General features: G+C 62.5%; 1 protein-coding gene across 1 annotated transcript; it reads right to left on the bottom strand.

Annotated features, from left to right (window-relative positions):
- Window positions 1-1977: 1977 nt before the first annotated feature.
- LOC143168464 (uncharacterized) lies at window positions 1978-24653 on the bottom strand. Its single transcript, XM_076354906.1, has 20 exons — window positions 24347-24653; window positions 24071-24162; window positions 23865-23966; window positions 20107-20231; window positions 19861-20023; window positions 19636-19742; window positions 19397-19510; window positions 15719-15837; window positions 15036-15167; window positions 11709-11840; window positions 10763-10857; window positions 10557-10658; window positions 10126-10250; window positions 9880-10042; window positions 9655-9761; window positions 9416-9529; window positions 9058-9183; window positions 8290-8312; window positions 6967-7055; window positions 1978-2040 (listed from the first exon to the last, which is right to left on the bottom strand). The coding sequence occupies exons 1-20, from the start codon at window positions 24651-24653 to the stop codon at window positions 1978-1980; spliced, it is 2400 nt and encodes a 799-aa protein (XP_076211021.1).
- Between the last annotated feature and the right edge of the window lie 433 nt (window positions 24654-25086).

The following is a 25086-nucleotide window of genomic DNA, read 5'->3' as shown; positions in this document are numbered from 1 at the left end:
TCCCTGCCCAAAGGAGGAGACGAAGGCATCGCCTCCTTGCTGGGGCTGCGGGGACAGGGCCCACCAGCACTCACCCATTCACCTCCGCCTGCTGCCGTCCCGCTGGGCACAGGCACTGGCTGGTGTCGCAGGAGCCGTGCCGCTGGTAATGGTCCGCGGAGGCCCTGTCTTCCTCCCAGGCAGCATCCCTGCGGGAGCAGGGGAGCACTCAGCCCAAGGAGCGTGGGGGACACCCTGCCGGTACCCAGGGAGGCAGGACGTGATCGGCACAGACCAGGATGCCATAGCAGGGCCGCCCCGCCACCGCCTCCTGGCAGATGAGGCATAGGGTCTGGTCCTGCTGCACTGCCCGCACGCGCTGCACCGGTCGGTGCTTCCAGCAGAAGGACCTGCGAGATGGAGGTGACAGTTCAGCCCCAGCCCTCCTTTGCCCTGGCACCGGACCCAACCCCGCAGGGTGGTTACACTCACTTGAACTCCCCGAAGAACTGGGAGACGCAGCCCCGCTCCCTGCCGCAGGGGAAGTGGAAGATTTGGGGACAGCGCCGGCCCCGGCAGGTGACCGAGGCGCCCCGCAGGCGGCAGATGCAGCACCTCTGGGGATGGCACGGAGGTGGACAGTGTCAGCGCTGCAGGTCCCCGGGGAACCCTCTTTGCCCTCAGCCAGCACAGCCCCGCCACGTTTCGGTGGGCCGCCTGGCCGGTGACACGGGGCCACCGATCAAGCCACCTGCCCTCCCAAATCCCCCATTTCCACAGAAATGGGCCTTTTTGGATGAAGGAGGATCTGGGTGGGTTGCTTGCAGCCGGCTGCCAGAGCATCCCTGGGGGGTTGCTGGGCTGTGCAGTGTCGGACACGGGCATGGGGACCACGGTGGGGACACGTGTGCCCCAAGTGTCCCCGGGGGACAGCGGCACTGTCACCGCCAGCACCGTGCCGGGGTGCCAGTGGGGGTAACCCTGGGAGTGGGCTAGGGGAGAGGCCAGAGCACCTTCCCACAGCGTGGGGGCCTCTGCCTGCACAGCCAGGCACCGGCCAAAGTCCCCTCTGGCCGGGGGTCTGGAGTCTGGGCCGCTGCAACAGGGGGCACTGCAAGGCACAGGCAGATGATGAGCACAACAAGCCGATGCCACAGTCCCTCCCTGCCCGGACCACAGCCCTGCGCCTCTCCCCAGGTCCCAGATGGCTGTGGTGGCCTCGTGGCCCTGGGGACCCTGTCCCCCCGGCTGCACCCCTCACCGGTGCCCGTGTCGCTGCAGTCTCCGCACTCCCAGCAGTCGGCATCTTCTCCCCGAGTGGAGCAGCGCTGCTGCGTCCCACGGGAGCCACAGCAGGAGTCTCCAGGGCCTGAGGGAGCAACGGGACCCACTGCCACCAAAGGCCCCCGAGCTGTGGGGTGCCAGCCCCGGCACTGTGCTGAGCCCACCTCCCCCCCCGGCAGCCGGGGCGGAGCTGCCCGCGCTCACCCTGCGCCAGTCGCCCCGGCGAGCAGCTCCGGTGCCGGCACGATTCGTAGCGGAGCGGTCTAGCGCCGTGTACGGGGGGGTCCTGAACCGGGGAAACCTCAGGAGAGCGGAGAGCCCCGCCAGGAGCCCGCGGCTCGCGCGCCAGCGGCTGAGGAGACGTGGGCGGGGCCAGGAGCAACGGCGGGAGGCGTAACCGCGGTGTAACCGCCGTTTTCCCCGAGTCACCAGAGGGTGCTTGAGCTGCAGCCTTCTTCAAGGGGAGAATTTATTCCGTTTAACTTATTTAAGTAGAACTAAATATTTTTTGCTGAGAAAAGGGAAAATACAAAACCAATTTAAAGTATATGAAAATAATGATGCCGGGCACAAGTACAAATTGGGAGAGGAGTGGCTGGAGAGCAGCCCTGCAGAAAGGGATGTGTGGGTGCTGGTCGACAGCAGGCTCAGTAGGAGTCAGCAGTGTGCCCTGGCAGCCGAGAGGGCGAACCGCATCCTGGGGTGCTGTTTTTTTTAGTGAGGATCTGCCGTTTTCTGGGACAGGGGCTGGGAGGGCAGTTGGGTGTCGGGGGTGTCCTTCGAGGATCCTGGCCTCCTCTTTCTCAGCCAATCTTTCGTTATTTTCCCTCATTCCGCCCCCTCGCTCAAGAGACCACTTCCGCTGGGGCTGGCGAAGCTGGAGGTGTCCATTTGGGCTTGTGGGGTGTAGGCACACCAGAGGCACGTACAGAGGCACGCAATAAACACATCTAGAAAAAGGAATAAACGTATCCCTACAATAATGCTTTGAATCAGGTGTCCCACTCATCCTGTCAGGGAATTAAACCACTCAGCCCGCCGGGCACCACCGGTAGATTGTTTCATTTGATGCATTAAGACCTGGAGGTGTTGGATGTCGTCTTCTGCGCTGGCTGATTCATCAGTTATGTTGAAGCAACACATGCCTTCAAAATCGGAGCAGTGTTTATGGTGTTGAAGAAGGAGATGGTCCACCGCCAATCGATTTTGTAATCATAGAATCATAGAATCATTAAGGTTGGAAAAGACCTCTAAGATCATCGAGTCCAACCGTCAACCCAACACCACCGTGCCCACTAAACCATGTCCCTAAGCGCCTCATGTTCCTTGGCGTACAGCCGTTACCTACTTGGAAGAAATAACAATGAGGAACACACATATCAAAAGCACTTAGCATAGTATAATTCTGTAATACAGCTACTGGGGTTGGCACGCCAATGAAACACGTTGTCAAAAGATCTGCGGCTGTTAATCCTCCCTCAATACAACAGGCAGATGACTTAGTTACAGTAGAGTCCAACCAGGTCCAAGTATTTACACGCTGATCTTGCGGAAAAGTATCCAGGGCATGTGCTTGTAGTACAAGACTACAAAGCACGACGAGCCAACCTGTGATAAGGGAGGAAAACAGGAGTGTCATCTCCTTCCAGTAATACATAGGCTGTTGCTCCAGCTCCTTCAGCTAATATCACTCTGGGTTTGATGACCTGATGTGGGGTAATTGCTCACACAGATTGAAGAGCTATGGCTTGCGCTTTTTCAGATTGAACTTCAATTCGGTGTTGGGTTCGTGACACCGATAACACCGTTCCAATGCCATCTCCTCTAGATAAGGCACAGATATTTGTCGAAGACACCTGAAATACTAGAACTCAAGAATCTGATCTCAACAGAGGATGTAAAATAAGAGGAGAAGTTGGGGTGCAGAACCACACGGCATTCTCAGGGGTTATTATATGAATCTTCACGTCTAGAGTAACAGGTTGCGGTCCCACCATGCAATCCGTCGGTGTAAAGGATTCCATGTCCCCTGTAGTTAATACTTTGGGAGAGATGCCGTCTGGAAGAATTTCAATCCTCACCATGTTGTGTACTGGAGGTGTTGTAATACGATCATAGGGTGTTTGGTTATGAATATTCCGGCTGGTTAACAAAAAAACCTGCTTTAGTAAGATGTGAACTCCAATGCTGTAAAGTTTTAGTGCTGGTTAGCTTTTTGAACTGTTCCTTCAACATCCCATTCATTCTTTCAGTCAAGCCATTAGCTTGGGGATGGTAGGCAATGTGGAATATCCAGTCTATCCCTAGCCCTTGAGCCCAATCTTGTACATTATGTCCACTCAAGTGTGTTCCTTGGTCACTTTGTATTTGGTGAGGAGGTCCGTATTGGTGAACGAGTTGTTCTAATGCTTCAGTTGTGCTCTGGTGATTAGCATATTTGGTGGGTTTAGCCAAAACCAGTCCTGACACTGTATGCACAGCCGTGAATACATATTGCCACCCCCTTGACGGGGGCGAGGGGCCAACGTAATCGACCGGGCAGGTATTGAAGGCCCACTGACCCCGTTTTATCTTTCCCCATGGCCTATATAATGCCCTTAGATGTAGCTGCGTACAAATAGTACCGTTGTGTGCACATGCTTTATAAATATGTAATGGCAAAGGGGTTTGACCGTGAGCAATGTCCCATGCGTGCGCAGTATGGGCTGATCGATGTCCACAAGCTATATGCGCATTTATAGCTTGAGCATGTACTTTGGCGGAGGTCATATTATCTACTTCCCTATTATTTTGTGACTCAAGCGAATCATCTTTTTGACGAGCTGAGACATGCCTTACTTTTAAAGAATACCTTTGTACATATTGCCAAATTTGTTGCCATATATCTGTCCCCCATATAGGGTATTTTTGTCCATGCCAGTCCTCTTGGGCCCAGTCAGCTGCCGCAATCCCCACGAGACTATATCGTCTAGAATTGTTACTTCTAATTCAAAAGGGTATCCTTGCCTAGGAGCGTATAATTGCGCATGCTCAATCAAAGCATTTTTGCAGGCATCAAAGGCTTCCTGTTGCTTGGTAGCGCTAGCTTTTGCCATCGGCGAAACGTTTCTGATGCTGTGATCCCATCTATTTCTGATTGTGGGATACCGGCTTGTACAGGATCATTCCACATCTGTTTCCTCATCACCCGTGATGCAACTCTTTTGGTTTTGCCGGCTTTCCGTTGTTCACCACCCACAGAGATGGTCCCGAAGTTACAGCCCCAATTTCCCTCAAGGTATTTGCTAGGGCACCTACATTACCCGTAGCATTTGTGACTGCTGCTATAATCAAGAGTTTTAGTGAGGCAGGCGCTCCTCTCAAAAGCTGCATTTTCATACTTCTCGTTACTGCTACCCTGTCCGGATTGGATCCCGTAACTGACGCATGAGCCATCCCCATCTGCCGCACCAAATTAATACCTTCGTCCATTGTACACCAATTTTTGAGCGATTGCCTTTGCATCTTGTAAAGTCCCGACTTCCCTTTCCAACTCTCTCCTTTTGCTGCATCATGCAACAACTTCACAGTCAAGAGCTGTAAGACCGGTAACTAATAACCATCCCAATCTCCCCGCTAACTTGCGAGAAGACTCCGATGCCGCTTCCCATGGCAACCCACGCATAGCCGTTTCAATTGTCTGGGGGGCAACCACGGCCCCGCCATCTATTTCAGGCCATGCTTCCGGCGGAGCCAATGTAGCCAGGAAAGTGTCCACAGGGGTCCAGCGCTCAGTACTGGGCCATCCCGGAATACAGGGAGTCACCGTCGTGGCCTCCCCAGTCCCCGATTTTTTTGCCGGCCATGGCATAGCTGTTCCTGGATCCTGCCGACTACGCCAAATGTGTGAGCTGGCACAGGCAGGGCGCAGGAGCAACCACAAAACCACAGACAAAATGCAAAGAGTAAATTTATTTTCGTTACCTCGCCAGTCGGGGGGGATACCCGAAGCAGCACCCGGGCAGAGGCACACAGGCGGGGAGGCAGGCGCCGCGGAGCTCAGTCCATGCTAGAGGATCGCCGAACCTGCTGTTTTTGCCTGTTTATCAGGGATTTGCGCAGGCGTAGTTTACCACTGTGCTTTGATCTTTCCTGTAGCAGGGCAGGAATCTCAAGCGTGTTCGATGGGGTGCCTCCAAGTCTGTCACTGGCCTATGTTATCTAAATGCAGGTGTTCTACTTGTCAAACACACAAGGCTAAACACCATGCAGTATGATGTATGTGTTTTTCTATGCCCCAGCTGCAGGTCCCTTAAGCAGGTCACTTCTCGCCAACCATCCGTTATTTTCCGATAGTGTCCTTTGAGGATCCTGGCCTCTTCTTCCTCAGCCGAAGTGCCAGGAGCGGGGGTGCTGTGCGAGGGTCCCTGCGCTGGCGGGGCTGGCATCTGGGCAGCTGCCACGGGGGGTACCGACCTGTGGGGGACTTGAAAGCCCAGGCAAAACATCTCCTCCTGGAAGGTCGCCAGGTCCTGGCAGAGTGGGCGGCGGAAGTGGTGCAGGGCAGAGCGCAGCGCCTGGCCCTGGGCAGAGGTGGCATCAGCGGCAGGGGGGTCCCGTTTCCCTCCCAGAGCTGGGCGACAGGGCGACGACAGGGGTGGTCAGGTGAGGGGCCAGGGGCGATGCCACGTACCTAGATGCAGCGGCGGTGGAACCAGGCGCTGGCGCAGGCGGGACGGACCAGGGTGTCATAGCAGGGCTGGCCCGCCACTGCCATGCACCACCGCCTGCTGCCCTCCCGCTGGGCACAGGCACTGTCCAGTGTCGCAGGAGCTGTGCCGCTGGTAATGGTCCGTGCAGGCTCCATCCTCCTCCCAGGCAATATCCCTGTGGGAGCAGGGGAGCACTCAGCGCCAGGGGCATGGGGGACACCCTGCTGGTACCCAGGGAGGCAGGAGGTGATCAGCACAGACCAGGGTGTTGTAGCAGGGCCACCCCACCACCGCGTCCTGGCGGATGAGGCATAGGGTCTGATCCTGCTGCACTGCCCGCACGCGCTGCACCGGTCGGTGCTTCCAGCAGAAGGACCTGCGAGACGGAGGTGACAGTTCAGCCCCAGCGCTCCTCCACCCCCTGGCACCGGCACGGCCCCGCAGGGTGGTTACACTCACTTGAACTCCCCGAAGAACTGGGAGACGCAGCCCTGCTCCCTGCCGCAGGGGAAGTGGAAGATTCGGGGACAGCGCCGGCCCCGGCAGGTGACCGAGGCGCCCCGCAGGCGGCAGATGCAGCACCTCTGGGGATGGCACGGAGGTAGACAGGCCTGATGTCGTGTAGACCGACCCATGATCAAAAACCCCAAAATTTTGCAGGTGACTCCAGTCTCGGAGCCAGTTATTGATCTGCAGGTTCTTCCTGTTTCTTCCCTCATCATTCCCTGGAACTGGAGGGATAGAGGAGAACGCTACTTGTGCTCCTGATCCCTTAACCAGTTGTCCCAAGGCCCTGAAGTCTCTTTTGATTGCCCTTGGACTAGTTATTGCAACTTCATCGCTGCCTACATGAGAAAGCAATAATGGGTAATAACCCGAGGGCGGTACCACGGTGCCAAGAGGAGGGTCGGTGCCACCGTGGAGGCTCTTGCCCTGCAGTGCTCGGGCACATCAGCAAACGCATGTGTGAAGATCCAACTTTTATTAGTGAGGATCTGCAGGTTTCTGGGACAGGGTGTCCTGCGAGGATCCTGGCCTCTTCCTCCTCAGCCGAAGTGCCAGGAGCCGGGGTGCTGTGCGAGGGTCCCTGCACCGGCGGGGCTGGAGTCTGGGCCGGCTGCAACGGCGGGCACTGCAAGGGACAGGCAGATGATGAGCACAACAAGCCGATGCCACAGTCCCTCCCTGCCCGGACCACAGCCCTGCGCCTCTCCCCAGGTCCCAGATGGCTGTGGTGGCCTTGTGGCCCTGGGGACCCTGTCCCCCCGGCTGCACCCCTCACCGGTGCCCGTGTTGCTGCAGTCTCCGCACTCCCAGGAGTCGGCACCTTCTCCCACGGCAGAGCAGAGCTGGTGTGTCCCGCGGGAGCCACAGGAGCTGCACAGCAGGAGTCTCCAGGGCCTGGGGGAGCAACGGGACCCACTGCCACCAAAGGCCCCCGAGCTGTGGGGTGCCAGCCCCGGCACTGTGCTGAGCCCACCTCCACCCCCTGGCAGCCAGGGCTGAGCTGCCGGCGCGCACCCTGCGCCATGCCTGGCTCGGCACCCAGGGAACCTCCATCCCTGCCCAAAGGAGGAGACGAAGGCATTGCCTCCTTGCTGGGGCTGCGGGGACAGGGCCCACCAGCACTCACCCATTCACCTCCGCCTGCTGCCGTCCCGCTGGGCACAGGCACTGGCTGGCGTCGCAGGAGCTGTGCCGCTGGTAATGGTCCGCGAAGGCCCCGTCCTCCTCCCAGGCAGCATCCCTGCGGGAGCAGGGGAGCGCTTAGCCCCGGGGCCGTGGGGGACACCCCGCCAGCACCCAGGGAGGCAGGAGGTGATCGGCCAGAGTATCGCGGAGGTGGAGGGAGGCAGGGGGGAGGGTACTGACCTGTCAGGGATTTTGATGCCCAGGCGAAACATCTCCTCCTGGAAGGTGGCCATGTCCTGGCAGAGCGGGCAGCGGAAGTGGTGCAGGGTAGAGCGCAGCGCCTGGCCCTGGGGCAGAGGTGGCGTCAGCATTAGTGGCAGGGGCGTCCCGTTCGCCCCCCCGGGGGTGGGTGATGGGGTGACGACAGGGCTGATCACGTCAGGGGCCAGGGACGATGCCGCCTACCTGGATGCAGCGGCGGTGGAACCAGGCGCTGGTGCAGGCGGGACAGACCAGGGTGTCATAGCAGGGCCGCCCCGCCACTGCCTCCTGGCAGATAAGGCATAGGGTCCGGTCCTGCTGCACTGCCCGCACGCGCTGCACCGGTCGGTGCTTCCAGCAGAAGGACCTGCGAGACGGAGGTGACAGTTCAGCCCCAGCGCTAATCCACCCTGGCACCGGCACGGCCCCGCAGGGCGGTTACACTCACTTGGACTCCCCGAAGAACTGGGAGACGCAGCCCCGCTCCCTGCCGCAGGGGAAGTGGAAGATTTGGGGACAGCGCCGGCCCCGGCAGGTGACCGAGGCGCCCCGCAGGCGGCAGATGCAGCACCTCTGGGGATGGCACGGAGGTGGACAGTGTCAGCGCTGCAGGTCCCTGGGGAACCCTCTTTGCCCTCAGCCAGCACAGCCCCGCCACGTTTCGGTGGGCCACCTGGCCGGTGACATGGGGCCACTGATGAAGCCACCTGCCCTCCCAAATCCCCCATTTCCACAGAAATGGGCCTTTTTGGATGAAGGAGGATCTGGGTGGGTTGCTTGCAGCCGGCTGCCAGAGCATCCCTGGGGGGTTGCTGGGCTGTGCAGTGTCGGACACGGGCATGGGGACCACGGTGGGGACACGTGTGCCCCAAGTGTCCCCGGGGGACAGCGGCACTGTCACCGCCAGCACCGTGCCGGGGTGCCAGTGGGGGTAACCCTGGGAGTGGGCTAGGGGAGAGGCCAGAGCACCTTCCCACAGCGTGGGGGCCTCTGCCTGCACAGCCAGGCACCGGCCAAAGTCCCCTCTGGCCGGGGGTCTGGAGTCTGGGCCGCTGCAACAGGGGGCACTGCAAGGCACAGGCAGATGATGAGCACAACAAGCCGATGCCACAGTCCCTCCCTGCCCGGACCACAGCCCTGCGCCTCTCCCCAGGTCCCAGATGGCTGTGGTGGCCTCGTGGCCCTGGGGACCCTGTCCCCCCGGCTGCACGCCTCACTGGTGCCCGTGTCGCTGCAGTCTCCGCACTCCCAGGAGTCGGCATCTTCTCCCACGGCAGAGCAGAGCTGGTGTGTCCCGCGGGAGCCACAGGAGCTGCACAGCAGGAGTCTCCACGGCCTGAGGGAGCAACGGGACCCACTGCCACCAAAGGCCCCCGAGCTGTGGGGTGCCAGCCCCGGCACTGTGCTGAGCCCACCTCCACCCCCTGGCAGCCAGGGCTGAGCTGCCGGCGCGCACCCTGCGCCATGCCCGGCTCGGCACCCAGGGAACCTCCATCCCTGCCCAAAGGAGTAGACGAAGGCATCGCCTCCTTGCTGGGGCTGCGGGGACAGGGCCCACCAGCACTCACCCATTCACCTCCGCCTGCTGCCGTCCCACTGGGCACAGGCACTGGCTGGCGTCGCAGGAGCTGTGCCGCTGGTAATGGTCTGCGAAGGCCCCGTCCTCCTCCCAGGCAGCATCCCTGCGGGAGCAGGGGAGCGCTTAGCCCCGGGGCCGTGGGGGACACCCCGCCAGCACCCAGGGAGGCAGGAGGTGATCGGCCAGAGTATCGTGGAGGTGGAGGGAGGCAGGGGGGAGGGTACTGACCTGTCAGGGATTTTGATGCCCAGGCGAAACATCTCCTCCTGGAAGGTGGCCACGTCCTGGCAGAGCGGGCAGCGGAAGTGGTGCAGGGCAGAGCGCAGCGCCTGGCCCTGGGGCAGAGGTGGCGTCAGCATCAGTGGCAGGGGGGTCCCGTTCGCCCCCCTGGGGGTGGGTGATGGGGTGACGACAGGGCTGATCATGTCAGGGGCCAGGGACGATGCCACCTACCTGGATGCAGCGGCGGTGGAACCAGGCGCTGGTGCAGGCGGGACAGACCAGGGTGTCATAGCAGGGCCGCCCCGCCACCGCCTCCTGGCAGATAAGGCATAGGGTCTGGTCCTGCTGCACTGCCCGCACGCGCTGCACCGGTCGGTGCTTCCAGCAGAAGGACCTGCGAGACGGAGGTGACAGCTTGGCCCCAGCGCTCCTCCACCCCCCGGCACCGGCACGGCCCCGCAGGGCGGTTACACTCACTTGGACTCCCCGAAGAACTGGGAGACGCATCCCCGCTCGCTGCCGCAGGGGAAGTGGAAGATTCGGGGACAGCGCCGGCCCCGGCAGGTGACCGAGGCGCCCCGCAGGCGGCAGATGCAGCACCTCTGGGGATGGCACGGAGGTAGACAGTGTCAGCGCTGCAGGTCCCCGGGGAACCCTCTTTGCCCTCAGCCAGCACAGCCCCGCCACGTTTCGGTGGGCCGCCTGGCCGGTGACACGGGGCCACCGATCAAGCCACCTGCCCTCCCAAATCCCCCATTTCCACAGAAATGGGCCTTTTTGGATGAAGGAGGATCTGGGTGGGTTGCTTGCAGCCGGCTGCCAGAGCATCCCTGGGGGGTTGCTGGCCTGTGCAGCACCGTACACGCGGCATGGGGACCACGGTGGGGACACGTGTGCCCTGACCTCACCTTCTGTGCCACCCGCTTCAGCTCCTGCCGGATGTCGGGGAAGAGGAAGCCGTAGAAGCCCTCTTCATCGGCCCCTCTCTGGCTCAGCCCGCTGGCGTGGTACTGCAAGAGGGGAAAAGGGGGTGCGTGCCAGGGGCTGCTGGCGGTGTGGGTCTGGGGACCGGGGGGTGCTGGGGACTGTGGGGTGTCAAGCCCCGTGGACTCACCAGGCAGTTCTCATGGACCCAGAGTCCGTGCTGACAGCAGAGCTGCCCAACGACCTCGTGGTCACAGTCTGTCCGCCGGCACAGGCCGCACACTGCTGGGGGGCAGCGGCACTGTCACCCCCGGCACCGTGCCGGGGTGCCAGTGGGGGTAACCCTGGGAGTGGGCTGGGGGAGAGGCCAGAGCACCTTCCCACGGCGTGGGGGCCTCTGCTTGCACAGCCAGGCACTGGCCAAAATCCCCTCTGGCCGGGGGTCTGGAGTCTGGGCTGCTGGAACGGGGGCACGGCAAGGGGCAGGCCGGTCTTCTTCGCCGCCGCCAGCTCGTCTTTTGGCACATGGCGACGGCCTGCTCTTGTGCCTTTAAGGTTTCCTTCTTGAAGAATGTCCAGCCTTCCTGGACTCCTTTGCCCTTCAGGACTGCCTCCCAAGGGACTCTGTCAACCCGTCTCCTAAACAGGCCAAAGTCTGCCCTCCGCAAGCCCAAGGTGGCAGTTCTGCTGACCCCTCTCCTTACTTCTCCGAGAGTCGAAAACTCTTATCATTTCGTGATCGCTGTGCCCAAGACGGCCTCCAACCATCACATCACCCACAAGTCCTTCTCTGTTCGCAAACATCAGGTCCAGGACGCCAGAAGGCCAACCTCAGGAGCCTTCCCTTCCCTAGTTGGCTGGCTCACCAGCTGTGTCAGGAAGTTACCTTCCACACACTCCAGGAACCACCTAGAGTGTTTCCTCTCCGCTGTTTTGCATTTCCAGCAGACATCTGGTGAGTTGAAGTCCCCCACGAGAACAAGGGCTAGCGATCGTGAGACTTCTCCCAGATGCTTATGGAATAGTTCATCTGTCTCTTCATCCCGGCTGGTCTATAACCATGGCTCCCACCGTGATATGTGCCTTGTTGGCCTTTCCCCGGACTCTTACCCATAAACACTCGACCCTTTCATCACCATTGTCACGGCCTGATGTCGTGTAGACCGACCCATGATCAAAAACCCCAAAATTTTGCAGGTGACTCCAGTCTCGGAGCCAGTTATTGATCTGCAGGTTCTTCCTGTTTCTTCCCTCATCATTCCCTGGAACTGGAGGGATAGAGGAGAACGCTACTTGTGCTCCTGATCCCTTAACCAGTCGTCCCAAGGCCCTGAAGTCTCTCTTGATTGCCCTTGGACTTGTTATTGCAACTTCATCGCTGCCTACATGAGAAAGCAATAATGGGTAATAACCCGAGGGCGGTACCACGGTGCCAAGAGGAGGGTCGGTGCCACCGTGGAGGCTCTTGCCCTGCAGTGCTCGGGCACATCAGCAAACGCACGTGTGAAGATCCAACTTTTATTAGTGAGGATCTGCAGGTTTCTGGGACAGGGTGTCCTGCGAGGATCCTGGCCTCTTCCTCCTCAGCCGAAGTGCCAGGAGCCGGGGTGCTGTGCGAGGGTCCCTGCACCGGCGGGGCTGGAGTCTGGGCCGGCTGCAACGGCGGGCACTGCAAGGGACAGGCAGATGATGAGCACAACAAGCCGATGCCACAGTCCCTCCCTGCCCGGACCACAGCCCTGCGCCTCTCCCCAGGTCCCAGATGGCTGTGGTGGCCTCGTGGCCCTGGGGACCCTGTCCCCCCGGCTGCACGCCTCACTGGTGCCCGTGTCGCTGCAGTCTCCGCACTCCCAGGAGTCGGCATCTTCTCCCACGGCAGAGCAGAGCTGGTGTGTCCCGCGGGAGCCACAGGAGCTGCACAGCAGGAGTCTCCACGGCCTGAGGGAGCAACGGGACCCACTGCCACCAAAGGCCCCCGAGCTGTGGGGTGCCAGCCCCGGCACTGTGCTGAGCCCACCTCCACCCCCTGGCAGCCAGGGCTGAGCTGCCGGCGCGCACCCTGCGCCATGCCCGGCTCGGCACCCAGGGAACCTCCATCCCTGCCCAAAGGAGTAGACGAAGGCATCGCCTCCTTGCTGGGGCTGCGGGGACAGGGCCCACCAGCACTCACCCATTCACCTCCGCCTGCTGCCGTCCCACTGGGCACAGGCACTGGCTGGCGTCGCAGGAGCTGTGCCGCTGGTAATGGTCTGCGAAGGCCCCGTCCTCCTCCCAGGCAGCATCCCTGCGGGAGCAGGGGAGCGCTTAGCCCCGGGGCCGTGGGGGACACCCCGCCAGCACCCAGGGAGGCAGGAGGTGATCGGCCAGAGTATCGTGGAGGTGGAGGGAGGCAGGGGGGAGGGTACTGACCTGTCAGGGATTTTGATGCCCAGGCGAAACATCTCCTCCTGGAAGGTGGCCACGTCCTGGCAGAGCGGGCAGCGGAAGTGGTGCAGGGCAGAGCGCAGCGCCTGGCCCTGGGGCAGAGGTGGCGTCAGCATCAGTGGCAGGGGGGTCCCGTTCGCCCCCCTGGGGGTGGGTGATGGGGTGACGACAGGGCTGATCATGTCAGGGGCCAGGGACGATGCCACCTACCTGGATGCAGCGGCGGTGGAACCAGGCGCTGGTGCAGGCGGGACAGACCAGGGTGTCATAGCAGGGCCGCCCCGCCACCGCCTCCTGGCAGATAAGGCATAGGGTCTGGTCCTGCTGCACTGCCCGCACGCGCTGCACCGGTCGGTGCTTCCAGCAGAAGGACCTGCGAGACGGAGGTGACAGCTTGGCCCCAGCGCTCCTCCACCCCCCGGCACCGGCACGGCCCCGCAGGGCGGTTACACTCACTTGGACTCCCCGAAGAACTGGGAGACGCATCCCCGCTCGCTGCCGCAGGGGAAGTGGAAGATTCGGGGACAGCGCCGGCCCCGGCAGGTGACCGAGGCGCCCCGCAGGCGGCAGATGCAGCACCTCTGGGGATGGCACGGAGGTAGACAGTGTCAGCGCTGCAGGTCCCCGGGGAACCCTCTTTGCCCTCAGCCAGCACAGCCCCGCCACGTTTCGGTGGGCCGCCTGGCCGGTGACACGGGGCCACCGATCAAGCCACCTGCCCTCCCAAATCCCCCATTTCCACAGAAATGGGCCTTTTTGGATGAAGGAGGATCTGGGTGGGTTGCTTGCAGCCGGCTGCCAGAGCATCCCTGGGGGGTTGCTGGCCTGTGCAGCACCGTACACGCGGCATGGGGACCACGGTGGGGACACGTGTGCCCTGACCTCACCTTCTGTGCCACCCGCTTCAGCTCCTGCCGGATGTCGGGGAAGAGGAAGCCGTAGAAGCCCTCTTCATCGGCCCCTCTCTGGCTCAGCCCGCTGGCGTGGTACTGCAAGAGGGGAAAAGGGGGTGCGTGCCAGGGGCTGCTGGCGGTGTGGGTCTGGGGACCGGGGGGTGCTGGGGACTGTGGGGTGTCAAGCCCCGTGGACTCACCAGGCAGTTCTCATGGACCCAGAGTCCGTGCTGACAGCAGAGCTGCCCAACGACCTCGTGGTCACAGTCTGTCCGCCGGCACAGGCCGCACACTGCTGGGGGGCAGCGGCACTGTCACCCCCGGCACCGTGCCGGGGTGCCAGTGGGGGTAACCCTGGGAGTGGGCTGGGGGAGAGGCCAGAGCACCTTCCCACGGCGTGGGGGCCTCTGCTTGCACAGCCAGGCACTGGCCAAAATCCCCTCTGGCCGGGGGTCTGGAGTCTGGGCTGCTGGAACGGGGGCACGGCAAGGGGCAGGCCGGTCTTCTTCGCCGCCGCCAGCTCGTCTTTTGGCACATGGCGACGGCCTGCTCTTGTGCCTTTAAGGTTTCCTTCTTGAAGAATGTCCAGCCTTCCTGGACTCCTTTGCCCTTCAGGACTGCCTCCCAAGGGACTCTGTCAACCCGTCTCCTAAACAGGCCAAAGTCTGCCCTCCGCAAGCCCAAGGTGGCAGTTCTGCTGACCCCTCTCCTTACTTCTCCGAGAGTCGAAAACTCTTATCATTTCGTGATCGCTGTGCCCAAGACGGCCTCCAACCATCACATCACCCACAAGTCCTTCTCTGTTCGCAAACATCAGGTCCAGGACGCCAGAAGGCCAACCTCAGGAGCCTTCCCTTCCCTAGTTGGCTGGCTCACCAGCTGTGTCAGGAAGTTACCTTCCACACACTCCAGGAACCACCTAGAGTGTTTCCTCTCCGCTGTTTTGCATTTCCAGCAGACATCTGGTGAGTTGAAGTCCCCCACGAGAACAAGGGCTAGCGATCGTGAGACTTCTCCCAGATGCTTATGGAATAGTTCATCTGTCTCTTCATCCCGGCTGGTCTATAACCATGGCTCCCACCGTGATATGTGCCTTGTTGGCCTTTCCCCGGACTCTTACCCATAAACACTCGACCCTTTCATCACCATTGTCACGGCCTGATGTCGTGTAGACCGACCCATGATCAAAAACCCCAAAATTTTGCAGGTGACTCCAGTCTCGGAGCCAGTTATTGATCTGCAGGTTCTTCCTGTTTCTTCCCTCATCATTCCCTGGAACTGGAGGGATAGAGGAGAACGCTACTTGTGCTCCTGATCCCTTAACCAGTCGTCCCAAGGCCCTGAAGTCTCTCTTGATTGCCCTTGGACTTGTTATTGCAACTTCATCGCTGCCTACATGAGAAAGCAATAATGGGTAATAACCCGAGGGCGGTACCACGGTGCCAAGAGGAGGGTCGGTGCCACCGTGGAGGCTCTTGCCCTGCAGTGCTCGGGCACATCAGCAAACGCACGTGTGAAGATCCAACTTTTATTAGTGAGGATCTGCAGGTTTCTGGGACAGGGTGTCCTGCGAGGATCCTGGCCTCTTCCTCCTCAGCCGAAGTGCCAGGAGCCGGGGTGCTGTGCGAGGGTCCCTGCACCGGCGGGGCTGGAGTCTGGGCCGGCTGCAACGGCGGGCACTGCAAGGGACAGGCAGATGATGAGCACAACAAGCCGATGCCACAGTCCCTCCCTGCCCGGACCACAGCCCTGCGCCTCTCCCCAGGTCCCAGATGGCTGTGGTGGCCTCGTGGCCCTGGGGACCCTGTCCCCCCGGCTGCACGCCTCACTGGTGCCCGTGTCGCTGCAGTCTCCGCACTCCCAGGAGTCGGCATCTTCTCCCACGGCAGAGCAGAGCTGGTGTGTCCCGCGGGAGCCACAGGAGCTGCACAGCAGGAGTCTCCACGGCCTGAGGGAGCAACGGGACCCACTGCCACCAAAGGCCCCCGAGCTGTGGGGTGCCAGCCCCGGCACTGTGCTGAGCCCACCTCCACCCCCTGGCAGCCAGGGCTGAGCTGCCGGCGCGCACCCTGCGCCATGCCCGGCTCGGCACCCAGGGAACCTCCATCCCTGCCCAAAGGAGTAGACGAAGGCATCGCCTCCTTGCTGGGGCTGCGGGGACAGGGCCCACCAGCACTCACCCATTCACCTCCGCCTGCTGCCGTCCCACTGGGCACAGGCACTGGCTGGCGTCGCAGGAGCTGTGCCGCTGGTAATGGTCTGCGAAGGCCCCGTCCTCCTCCCAGGCAGCATCCCTGCGGGAGCAGGGGAGCGCTTAGCCCCGGGGCCGTGGGGGACACCCCGCCAGCACCCAGGGAGGCAGGAGGTGATCGGCCAGAGTATCGTGGAGGTGGAGGGAGGCAGGGGGGAGGGTACTGACCTGTCAGGGATTTTGATGCCCAGGCGAAACATCTCCTCCTGGAAGGTGGCCACGTCCTGGCAGAGCGGGCAGCGGAAGTGGTGCAGGGCAGAGCGCAGCGCCTGGCCCTGGGGCAGAGGTGGCGTCAGCATCAGTGGCAGGGGGGTCCCGTTCGCCCCCCTGGGGGTGGGTGATGGGGTGACGACAGGGCTGATCATGTCAGGGGCCAGGGACGATGCCACCTACCTGGATGCAGCGGCGGTGGAACCAGGCGCTGGTGCAGGCGGGACAGACCAGGGTGTCATAGCAGGGCCGCCCCGCCACCGCCTCCTGGCAGATAAGGCATAGGGTCTGGTCCTGCTGCACTGCCCGCACGCGCTGCACCGGTCGGTGCTTCCAGCAGAAGGACCTGCGAGACGGAGGTGACAGCTTGGCCCCAGCGCTCCTCCACCCCCCGGCACCGGCACGGCCCCGCAGGGCGGTTACACTCACTTGGACTCCCCGAAGAACTGGGAGACGCATCCCCGCTCGCTGCCGCAGGGGAAGTGGAAGATTCGGGGACAGCGCCGGCCCCGGCAGGTGACCGAGGCGCCCCGCAGGCGGCAGATGCAGCACCTCTGGGGATGGCACGGAGGTAGACAGTGTCAGCGCTGCAGGTCCCCGGGGAACCCTCTTTGCCCTCAGCCAGCACAGCCCCGCCACGTTTCGGTGGGCCGCCTGGCCGGTGACACGGGGCCACCGATCAAGCCACCTGCCCTCCCAAATCCCCCATTTCCACAGAAATGGGCCTTTTTGGATGAAGGAGGATCTGGGTGGGTTGCTTGCAGCCGGCTGCCAGAGCATCCCTGGGGGGTTGCTGGCCTGTGCAGCACCGTACACGCGGCATGGGGACCACGGTGGGGACACGTGTGCCCTGACCTCACCTTCTGTGCCACCCGCTTCAGCTCCTGCCGGATGTCGGGGAAGAGGAAGCCGTAGAAGCCCTCTTCATCGGCCCCTCTCTGGCTCAGCCCGCTGGCGTGGTACTGCAAGAGGGGAAAAGGGGGTGCGTGCCAGGGGCTGCTGGCGGTGTGGGTCTGGGGACCGGGGGGTGCTGGGGACTGTGGGGTGTCAAGCCCCGTGGACTCACCAGGCAGTTCTCATGGACCCAGAGTCCGTGCTGACAGCAGAGCTGCCCAACGACCTCGTGGTCACAGTCTGTCCGCCGGCACAGGCCGCACACTGCTGGGGGGCAGCGGCACTGTCACCCCCGGCACCGTGCCGGGGTGCCAGTGGGGGTAACCCTGGGAGTGGGCTGGGGGAGAGGCCAGAGCACCTTCCCACGGCGTGGGGGCCTCTGCTTGCACAGCCAGGCACTGGCCAAAATCCCCTCTGGCCGGGGGTCTGGAGTCTGGGCTGCTGGAACGGGGGCACGGCAAGGGGCAGGCCGGTCTTCTTCGCCGCCGCCAGCTCGTCTTTTGGCACATGGCGACGGCCTGCTCTTGTGCCTTTAAGGTTTCCTTCTTGAAGAATGTCCAGCCTTCCTGGACTCCTTTGCCCTTCAGGACTGCCTCCCAAGGGACTCTGTCAACCCGTCTCCTAAACAGGCCAAAGTCTGCCCTCCGCAAGCCCAAGGTGGCAGTTCTGCTGACCCCTCTCCTTACTTCTCCGAGAGTCGAAAACTCTTATCATTTCGTGATCGCTGTGCCCAAGACGGCCTCCAACCATCACATCACCCACAAGTCCTTCTCTGTTCGCAAACATCAGGTCCAGGACGCCAGAAGGCCAACCTCAGGAGCCTTCCCTTCCCTAGTTGGCTGGCTCACCAGCTGTGTCAGGAAGTTACCTTCCACACACTCCAGGAACCACCTAGAGTGTTTCCTCTCCGCTGTTTTGCATTTCCAGCAGACATCTGGTGAGTTGAAGTCCCCCACGAGAACAAGGGCTAGCGATCGTGAGACTTCTCCCAGATGCTTATGGAATAGTTCATCTGTCTCTTCATCCCGGCTGGTCTATAACCATGGCTCCCACCGTGATATGTGCCTTGTTGGCCTTTCCCCGGACTCTTACCCATAAACACTCGACCCTTTCATCACCATTGTCACGGCCTGATGTCGTGTAGACCGACCCATGATCAAAAACCCCAAAATTTTGCAGGTGACTCCAGTCTCGGAGCCAGTTATTGATCTGCAGGTTCTTCCTGTTTCTTCCCTCATCATTCCCTGGAACTGGAGGGATAGAGGAGAACGCTACTTGTGCTCCTGATCCCTTAACCAGTCGTCCCAAGGCCCTGAAGTCTCTCTTGATTGCCCTTGGACTTGTTATTGCAACTTCATCGCTGCCTACATGAGAAAGCAATAATGGGTAATAACCCGAGGGCGGTACCACGGTGCCAAGAGGAGGGTCGGTGCCACCGTGGAGGCTCTTGCCCTGCAGTGCTCGGGCACATCAGCAAACGCACGTGTGAAGATCCAACTTTTATTAGTGAGGATCTGCAGGTTTCTGGGACAGGGTGTCCTGCGAGGATCCTGGCCTCTTCCTCCTCAGCCGAAGTGCCAGGAGCCGGGGTGCTGTGCGAGGGTCCCTGCACCGGCGGGGCTGGAGTCTGGGCCGGCTGCAACGGCGGGCACTGCAAGGGACAGGCAGATGATGAGCACAACAAGCCGATGCCACAGTCCCTCCCTGCCCGGACCACAGCCCTGCGCCTCTCCCCAGGTCCCAGATGGCTGTGGTGGCCTCGTGGCCCTGGGGACCCTGTCCCCCCGGCTGCACGCCTCACTGGTGCCCGTGTCGCTGCAGTCTCCGCACTCCCAGGAGTTGGCATCTTCTCCCACGGCAGAGCAGAGCTGGTGTGTCCCGCGGGAGCCACAGGAGCTGCACAGCAGGAGTCTCCACGGCCTGAGGGAGCAACGGGACCCACTGCCACCAAAGGCCCCCGAGCTGTGGGGTGCCAGCCCCGGCACTGTGCTGAGCCCACCTCCACCCCCTGGCAGCCAGGGCTGAGCTGCCGGCGCGCACCCTGCGCCATGCCCGGCTCGGCACCCAGGGAACCTCCATCCCTGCCCAAAGGAGTAGACGAAGGCATCGCCTCCTTGCTGGGGCTGCGGGGACAGGGCCCACCAGCACTCACCCATTCACCTCCGCCTGCTGCCGTCCCACTGGGCACAGGCACTGGCTGGCGTCGCAGGAGCTGTGCCGCTGGTAATGGTCTGCGAAGGCCCCGTCCTCCTCCCAGGCAGCATCCCTGCGGGAGCAGGGGAGCGCTTAGCCCCGGGGCCGTGGGGGACACCCCGCCAGCACCCAGGGAGGCAGGAGGTGATCGGCCAGAGTATCGTGGAGGTGGAGGGAGGCAGGGGGGAGGGTACTGACCTGTCAGGGATTTTGATGCCCAGGCGAAACATCTCCTCCTGGAAGGTGGCCACGTCCTGGCAGAGCGGGCAGCGGAAGTGGTGCAGGGCAGAGCGCAGCGCCTGGCCCTGGGGCAGAGGTGGCGTCAGCATCAGTGGCAGGGGGGTCCCGTTCGCCCCCCTGGGGGTGGGTGATGGGGTGACGACAGGGCTGATCATGTCAGGGGCCAGGGACGATGCCACCTACCTGGATGCAGCGGCGGTGGAACCAGGCGCTGGTGCAGGCGGGACAGACCAGGGTGTCATAGCAGGGCCGCCCCGCCACCGCCTCCTGGCAGATAAGGCATAGGGTCTGGTCCTGCTGCACTGCCCGCACGCGCTGCACCGGTCGGTGCTTCCAGCAGAAGGACCTGCGAGACGGAGGTGACAGCTTGGCCCCAGCGCTCCTCCACCCCCCGGCACCGGCACGGCCCCGCAGGGCGGTTACACTCACTTGAACTCCCCGAAGAACTGGGAGACGCATCCCCGCTCGCTGCCGCAGGGGAAGTGGAAGATTCGGGGACAGCGCCGGCCCCGGCAGGTGACCGAGGCGCCCCGCAGGCGGCAGATGCAGCACCTCTGGGGATGGCACGGAGGTAGACAGTGTCAGCGCTGCAGGTCCCCGGGGAACCCTCTTTGCCCTCAGCCAGCACAGCCCCGCCACGTTTCGGTGGGCCGCCTGGCCGGTGACACGGGGCCACCGATCAAGCCACCTGCCCTCCCAAATCCCCCATTTCCACAGAAATGGGCCTTTTTGGATGAAGGAGGATCTGGGTGGGTTGCTTGCAGCCGGCTGCCAGAGCATCCCTGGGGGGTTGCTGGCCTGTGCAGCACCGTACACGCGGCATGGGGACCACGGTGGGGACACGTGTGCCCTGACCTCACCTTCTGTGCCACCCGCTTCAGCTCCTGCCGGATGTCGGGGAAGAGGAAGCCGTAGAAGCCCTCTTCATCGGCCCCTCTCTGGCTCAGCCCGCTGGCGTGGTACTGCAAGAGGGGAAAAGGGGGTGCGTGCCAGGGGCTGCTGGCGGTGTGGGTCTGGGGACCGGGGGGTGCTGGGGACTGTGGGGTGTCAAGCCCCGTGGACTCACCAGGCAGTTCTCATGGACGCAGAGTCCACGGTGACGGCAGAGCTGCCCAACGACCTCGGGGTCGCAGTCTGTCCGCCGGCACAGCCCACACACTGCTGGGGAACAATGGCACTGTCACCCCCAGCACCGTGCGGGTGTGCCGGTGGGGGTAATGCTGGGAGTGGGCTGGGGGAGAGGCCAGAGCACCTTCCCACGGCGTGGGGGCCTCTGCTTGCACAGCCAGGCACTGGCCAAAATCCCCTCTGGCCGGGGGTCTGGAGTCTGGGCTGCTGGAACGGGGGCACGGCAAGGGGCAGGCCGGTCTTCTTCGCCGCCGCCAGCTCGTCTTTTGGCACATGGCGACGGCCTGCTCTTGTGCCTTTAAGGTTTCCTTCTTGAAGAATGTCCAGCCTTCCTGGACTCCTTTGCCCTTCAGGACTGCCTCCCAAGGGACTCTGTCAACCCGTCTCCTAAACAGGCCAAAGTCTGCCCTCCGCAAGCCCAAGGTGGCAGTTCTGCTGACCCCTCTCCTTACTTCTCCGAGAGTCGAAAACTCTTATCATTTCGTGATCGCTGTGCCCAAGACGGCCTCCAACCATCACATCACCCACAAGTCCTTCTCTGTTCGCAAACATCAGGTCCAGGACGCCAGAAGGCCAACCTCAGGAGCCTTCCCTTCCCTAGTTGGCTGGCTCACCAGCTGTGTCAGGAAGTTACCTTCCACACACTCCAGGAACCACCTAGAGTGTTTCCTCTCCGCTGTTTTGCATTTCCAGCAGACATCTGGTGAGTTGAAGTCCCCCACGAGAACAAGGGCTAGCGATCGTGAGACTTCTCCCAGATGCTTATGGAATAGTTCATCTGTCTCTTCATCCCGGCTGGTCTATAACCATGGCTCCCACCGTGATATGTGCCTTGTTGGCCTTTCCCCGGACTCTTACCCATAAACACTCGACCCTTTCATCACCATTGTCACGGCCTGATGTCGTGTAGACCGACCCATGATCAAAAACCCCAAAATTTTGCAGGTGACTCCAGTCTCGGAGCCAGTTATTGATCTGCAGGTTCTTCCTGTTTCTTCCCTCATCATTCCCTGGAACTGGAGGGATAGAGGAGAACGCTACTTGTGCTCCTGATCCCTTAACCAGTCGTCCCAAGGCCCTGAAGTCTCTCTTGATTGCCCTTGGACTTGTTATTGCAACTTCATCGCTGCCTACATGAGAAAGCAATAATGGGTAATAACCCGAGGGCGGTACCACGGTGCCAAGAGGAGGGTCGGTGCCACCGTGGAGGCTCTTGCCCTGCAGTGCTCGGGCACATCAGCAAACGCACGTGTGAAGATCCAACTTTTATTAGTGAGGATCTGCAGGTTTCTGGGACAGGGTGTCCTGCGAGGATCCTGGCCTCTTCCTCCTCAGCCGAAGTGCCAGGAGCCGGGGTGCTGTGCGAGGGTCCCTGCACCGGCGGGGCTGGAGTCTGGGCCGGCTGCAACGGCGGGCACTGCAAGGGACAGGCAGATGATGAGCACAACAAGCCGATGCCACAGTCCCTCCCTGCCCGGACCACAGCCCTGCGCCTCTCCCCAGGTCCCAGATGGCTGTGGTGGCCTCGTGGCCCTGGGGACCCTGTCCCCCCGGCTGCACGCCTCACTGGTGCCCGTGTCGCTGCAGTCTCCGCACTCCCAGGAGTTGGCATCTTCTCCCACGGCAGAGCAGAGCTGGTGTGTCCCGCGGGAGCCACAGGAGCTGCACAGCAGGAGTCTCCACGGCCTGAGGGAGCAACGGGACCCACTGCCACCAAAGGCCCCCGAGCTGTGGGGTGCCAGCCCCGGCACTGTGCTGAGCCCACCTCCACCCCCTGGCAGCCAGGGCTGAGCTGCCGGCGCGCACCCTGCGCCATGCCCGGCTCGGCACCCAGGGAACCTCCATCCCTGCCCAAAGGAGTAGACGAAGGCATTGCCTCCTTGCTGGGGCTGCGGGGACAGGGCCCACCAGCACTCACCCATTCACCTCCGCCTGCTGCCGTCCCACTGGGCACAGGCACTGGCTGGCGTCGCAGGAGCTGTGCCGCTGGTAATGGTCTGCGAAGGCCCCGTCCTCCTCCCAGGCAGCATCCCTGCGGGAGCAGGGGAGCGCTTAGCCCCGGGGCCGTGGGGGACACCCCGCCAGCACCCAGGGAGGCAGGAGGTGATCGGCCAGAGTATCGTGGAGGTGGAGGGAGGCAGGGGGGAGGGTACTGACCTGTCAGGGATTTTGATGCCCAGGCGAAACATCTCCTCCTGGAAGGTGGCCACGTCCTGGCAGAGCGGGCAGCGGAAGTGGTGCAGGGCAGAGCGCAGCGCCTGGCCCTGGGGCAGAGGTGGCGTCAGCATCAGTGGCAGGGGGGTCCCGTTCGCCCCCCTGGGGGTGGGTGATGGGGTGACGACAGGGCTGATCATGTCAGGGGCCAGGGACGATGCCACCTACCTGGATGCAGCGGCGGTGGAACCAGGCGCTGGTGCAGGCGGGACAGACCAGGGTGTCATAGCAGGGCCGCCCCGCCACCGCCTCCTGGCAGATAAGGCATAGGGTCTGGTCCTGCTGCACTGCCCGCACGCGCTGCACCGGTCGGTGCTTCCAGCAGAAGGACCTGCGAGACGGAGGTGACAGCTTGGCCCCAGCGCTCCTCCACCCCCCGGCACCGGCACGGCCCCGCAGGGCGGTTACACTCACTTGGACTCCCCGAAGAACTGGGAGACGCATCCCCGCTCGCTGCCGCAGGGGAAGTGGAAGATTCGGGGACAGCGCCGGCCCCGGCAGGTGACCGAGGCGCCCCGCAGGCGGCAGATGCAGCACCTCTGGGGATGGCACGGAGGTAGACAGTGTCAGCGCTGCAGGTCCCCGGGGAACCCTCTTTGCCCTCAGCCAGCACAGCCCCGCCACGTTTCGGTGGGCCGCCTGGCCGGTGACACGGGGCCACCGATCAAGCCACCTGCCCTCCCAAATCCCCCATTTCCACAGAAATGGGCCTTTTTGGATGAAGGAGGATCTGGGTGGGTTGCTTGCAGCCGGCTGCCAGAGCATCCCTGGGGGGTTGCTGGCCTGTGCAGCACCGTACACGCGGCATGGGGACCACGGTGGGGACACGTGTGCCCTGACCTCACCTTCTGTGCCACCCGCTTCAGCTCCTGCCGGATGTCGGGGAAGAGGAAGCCGTAGAAGCCCTCTTCATCGGCCCCTCTCTGGCTCAGGCCGCTGGCGTGGTACTGCAAGAGGGGAAAAGGGGGTGCGTGCCAGGGGCTGCTGGCGGTGTGGGTCTGGGGACCGGGGGGTGCTGGGGACTGTGGGGTGTCAAGCCCCGTGGACTCACCAGGCAGTTCTCATGGACGCAGAGTCCACGGTGACGGCAGAGCTGCCCAACGACCTCGGGGTCGCAGTCTGTCCGCCGGCACAGCCCACACACTGCTGGGGAACAATGGCACTGTCACCCCCAGCACCGTGCGGGTGTGCCGGTGGGGGTAATGCTGGGAGTGGGATGGGGGAGAGGTCGGAGCACCTTCACATGGTACAGAGGCCTCTGCTTGCACAGCCAGGCATCGGCCAAGATCCCCTCTAGCAGGTGCCTGGGGGGCTGCTCTGCACTCACCTTCCTCCTTGGGGACCTGACGCTTCCTTTTGCGCGGGGGAGGCGCAGAGGAGGGTCCTGCCTGCTCGTCCTGCAGAGCTGCGGGACACTGGGCAGGGGGGGACTGCGGCACCTTTCGGCGCCGCGACCTCAGCTCCATCACCGCAAGTGGCTGCAGCGAAGGAGGTGGCTGGGCGTGGGGATGTCGGTGCGGTCGAAGACCGTCCTGATCCTCCAGCGTCCGTGGCAAACGCGCCACTGAGCAGGGGGCGGTTGCGTTGGGGTATTTATCCAGCCCTGGGTGTTTGTGACATGGCACCGCACGCATGTACGGTCACAAACACAGACCTGCATGTGCGGAGCCGGGTCACAAATGTCCCCACGCCCAGTCATCTCCTTCCCTGCATCTGGGACCTGGGGACGGGCAGAGGGCTGTGATCCGGGGAGGGAGGGAGTGTGGCATGGGCTTGCTGTGCTCATCGTCTCCCTGCCCCTTGCAGGAGATGATGGGCACAACATCAAACCCCCAACACCCCCCAAACCCAGCCTTTCTCCCATTGCCAGCCTGCGCCTGCCTTTATCCCTGCCTCAATGCGCATCCCACCGGGCGGGCAGCCGCCCGGGCTGGGGCCGCTTCATCTTGGGGGGGAGCTGAGGGGTTCAGCCTCGGCCCTTTGGGTTTCCCTGCCCTGCCAGGGGCTTCCAGGACTATGCCTGGGTCCCCGCGGGGATTCTGAGCCCTGATGTGACCCCTGTTTTCT

This window comes from Aptenodytes patagonicus, chromosome 17 (assembly GCF_965638725.1).
Source record: "Aptenodytes patagonicus chromosome 17, bAptPat1.pri.cur, whole genome shotgun sequence".
In the NCBI taxonomy this organism is placed as follows: Eukaryota; Metazoa; Chordata; class Aves; order Sphenisciformes; family Spheniscidae; genus Aptenodytes; species Aptenodytes patagonicus.
This window is presented reverse-complemented; position numbering and strand designations above follow the sequence as displayed.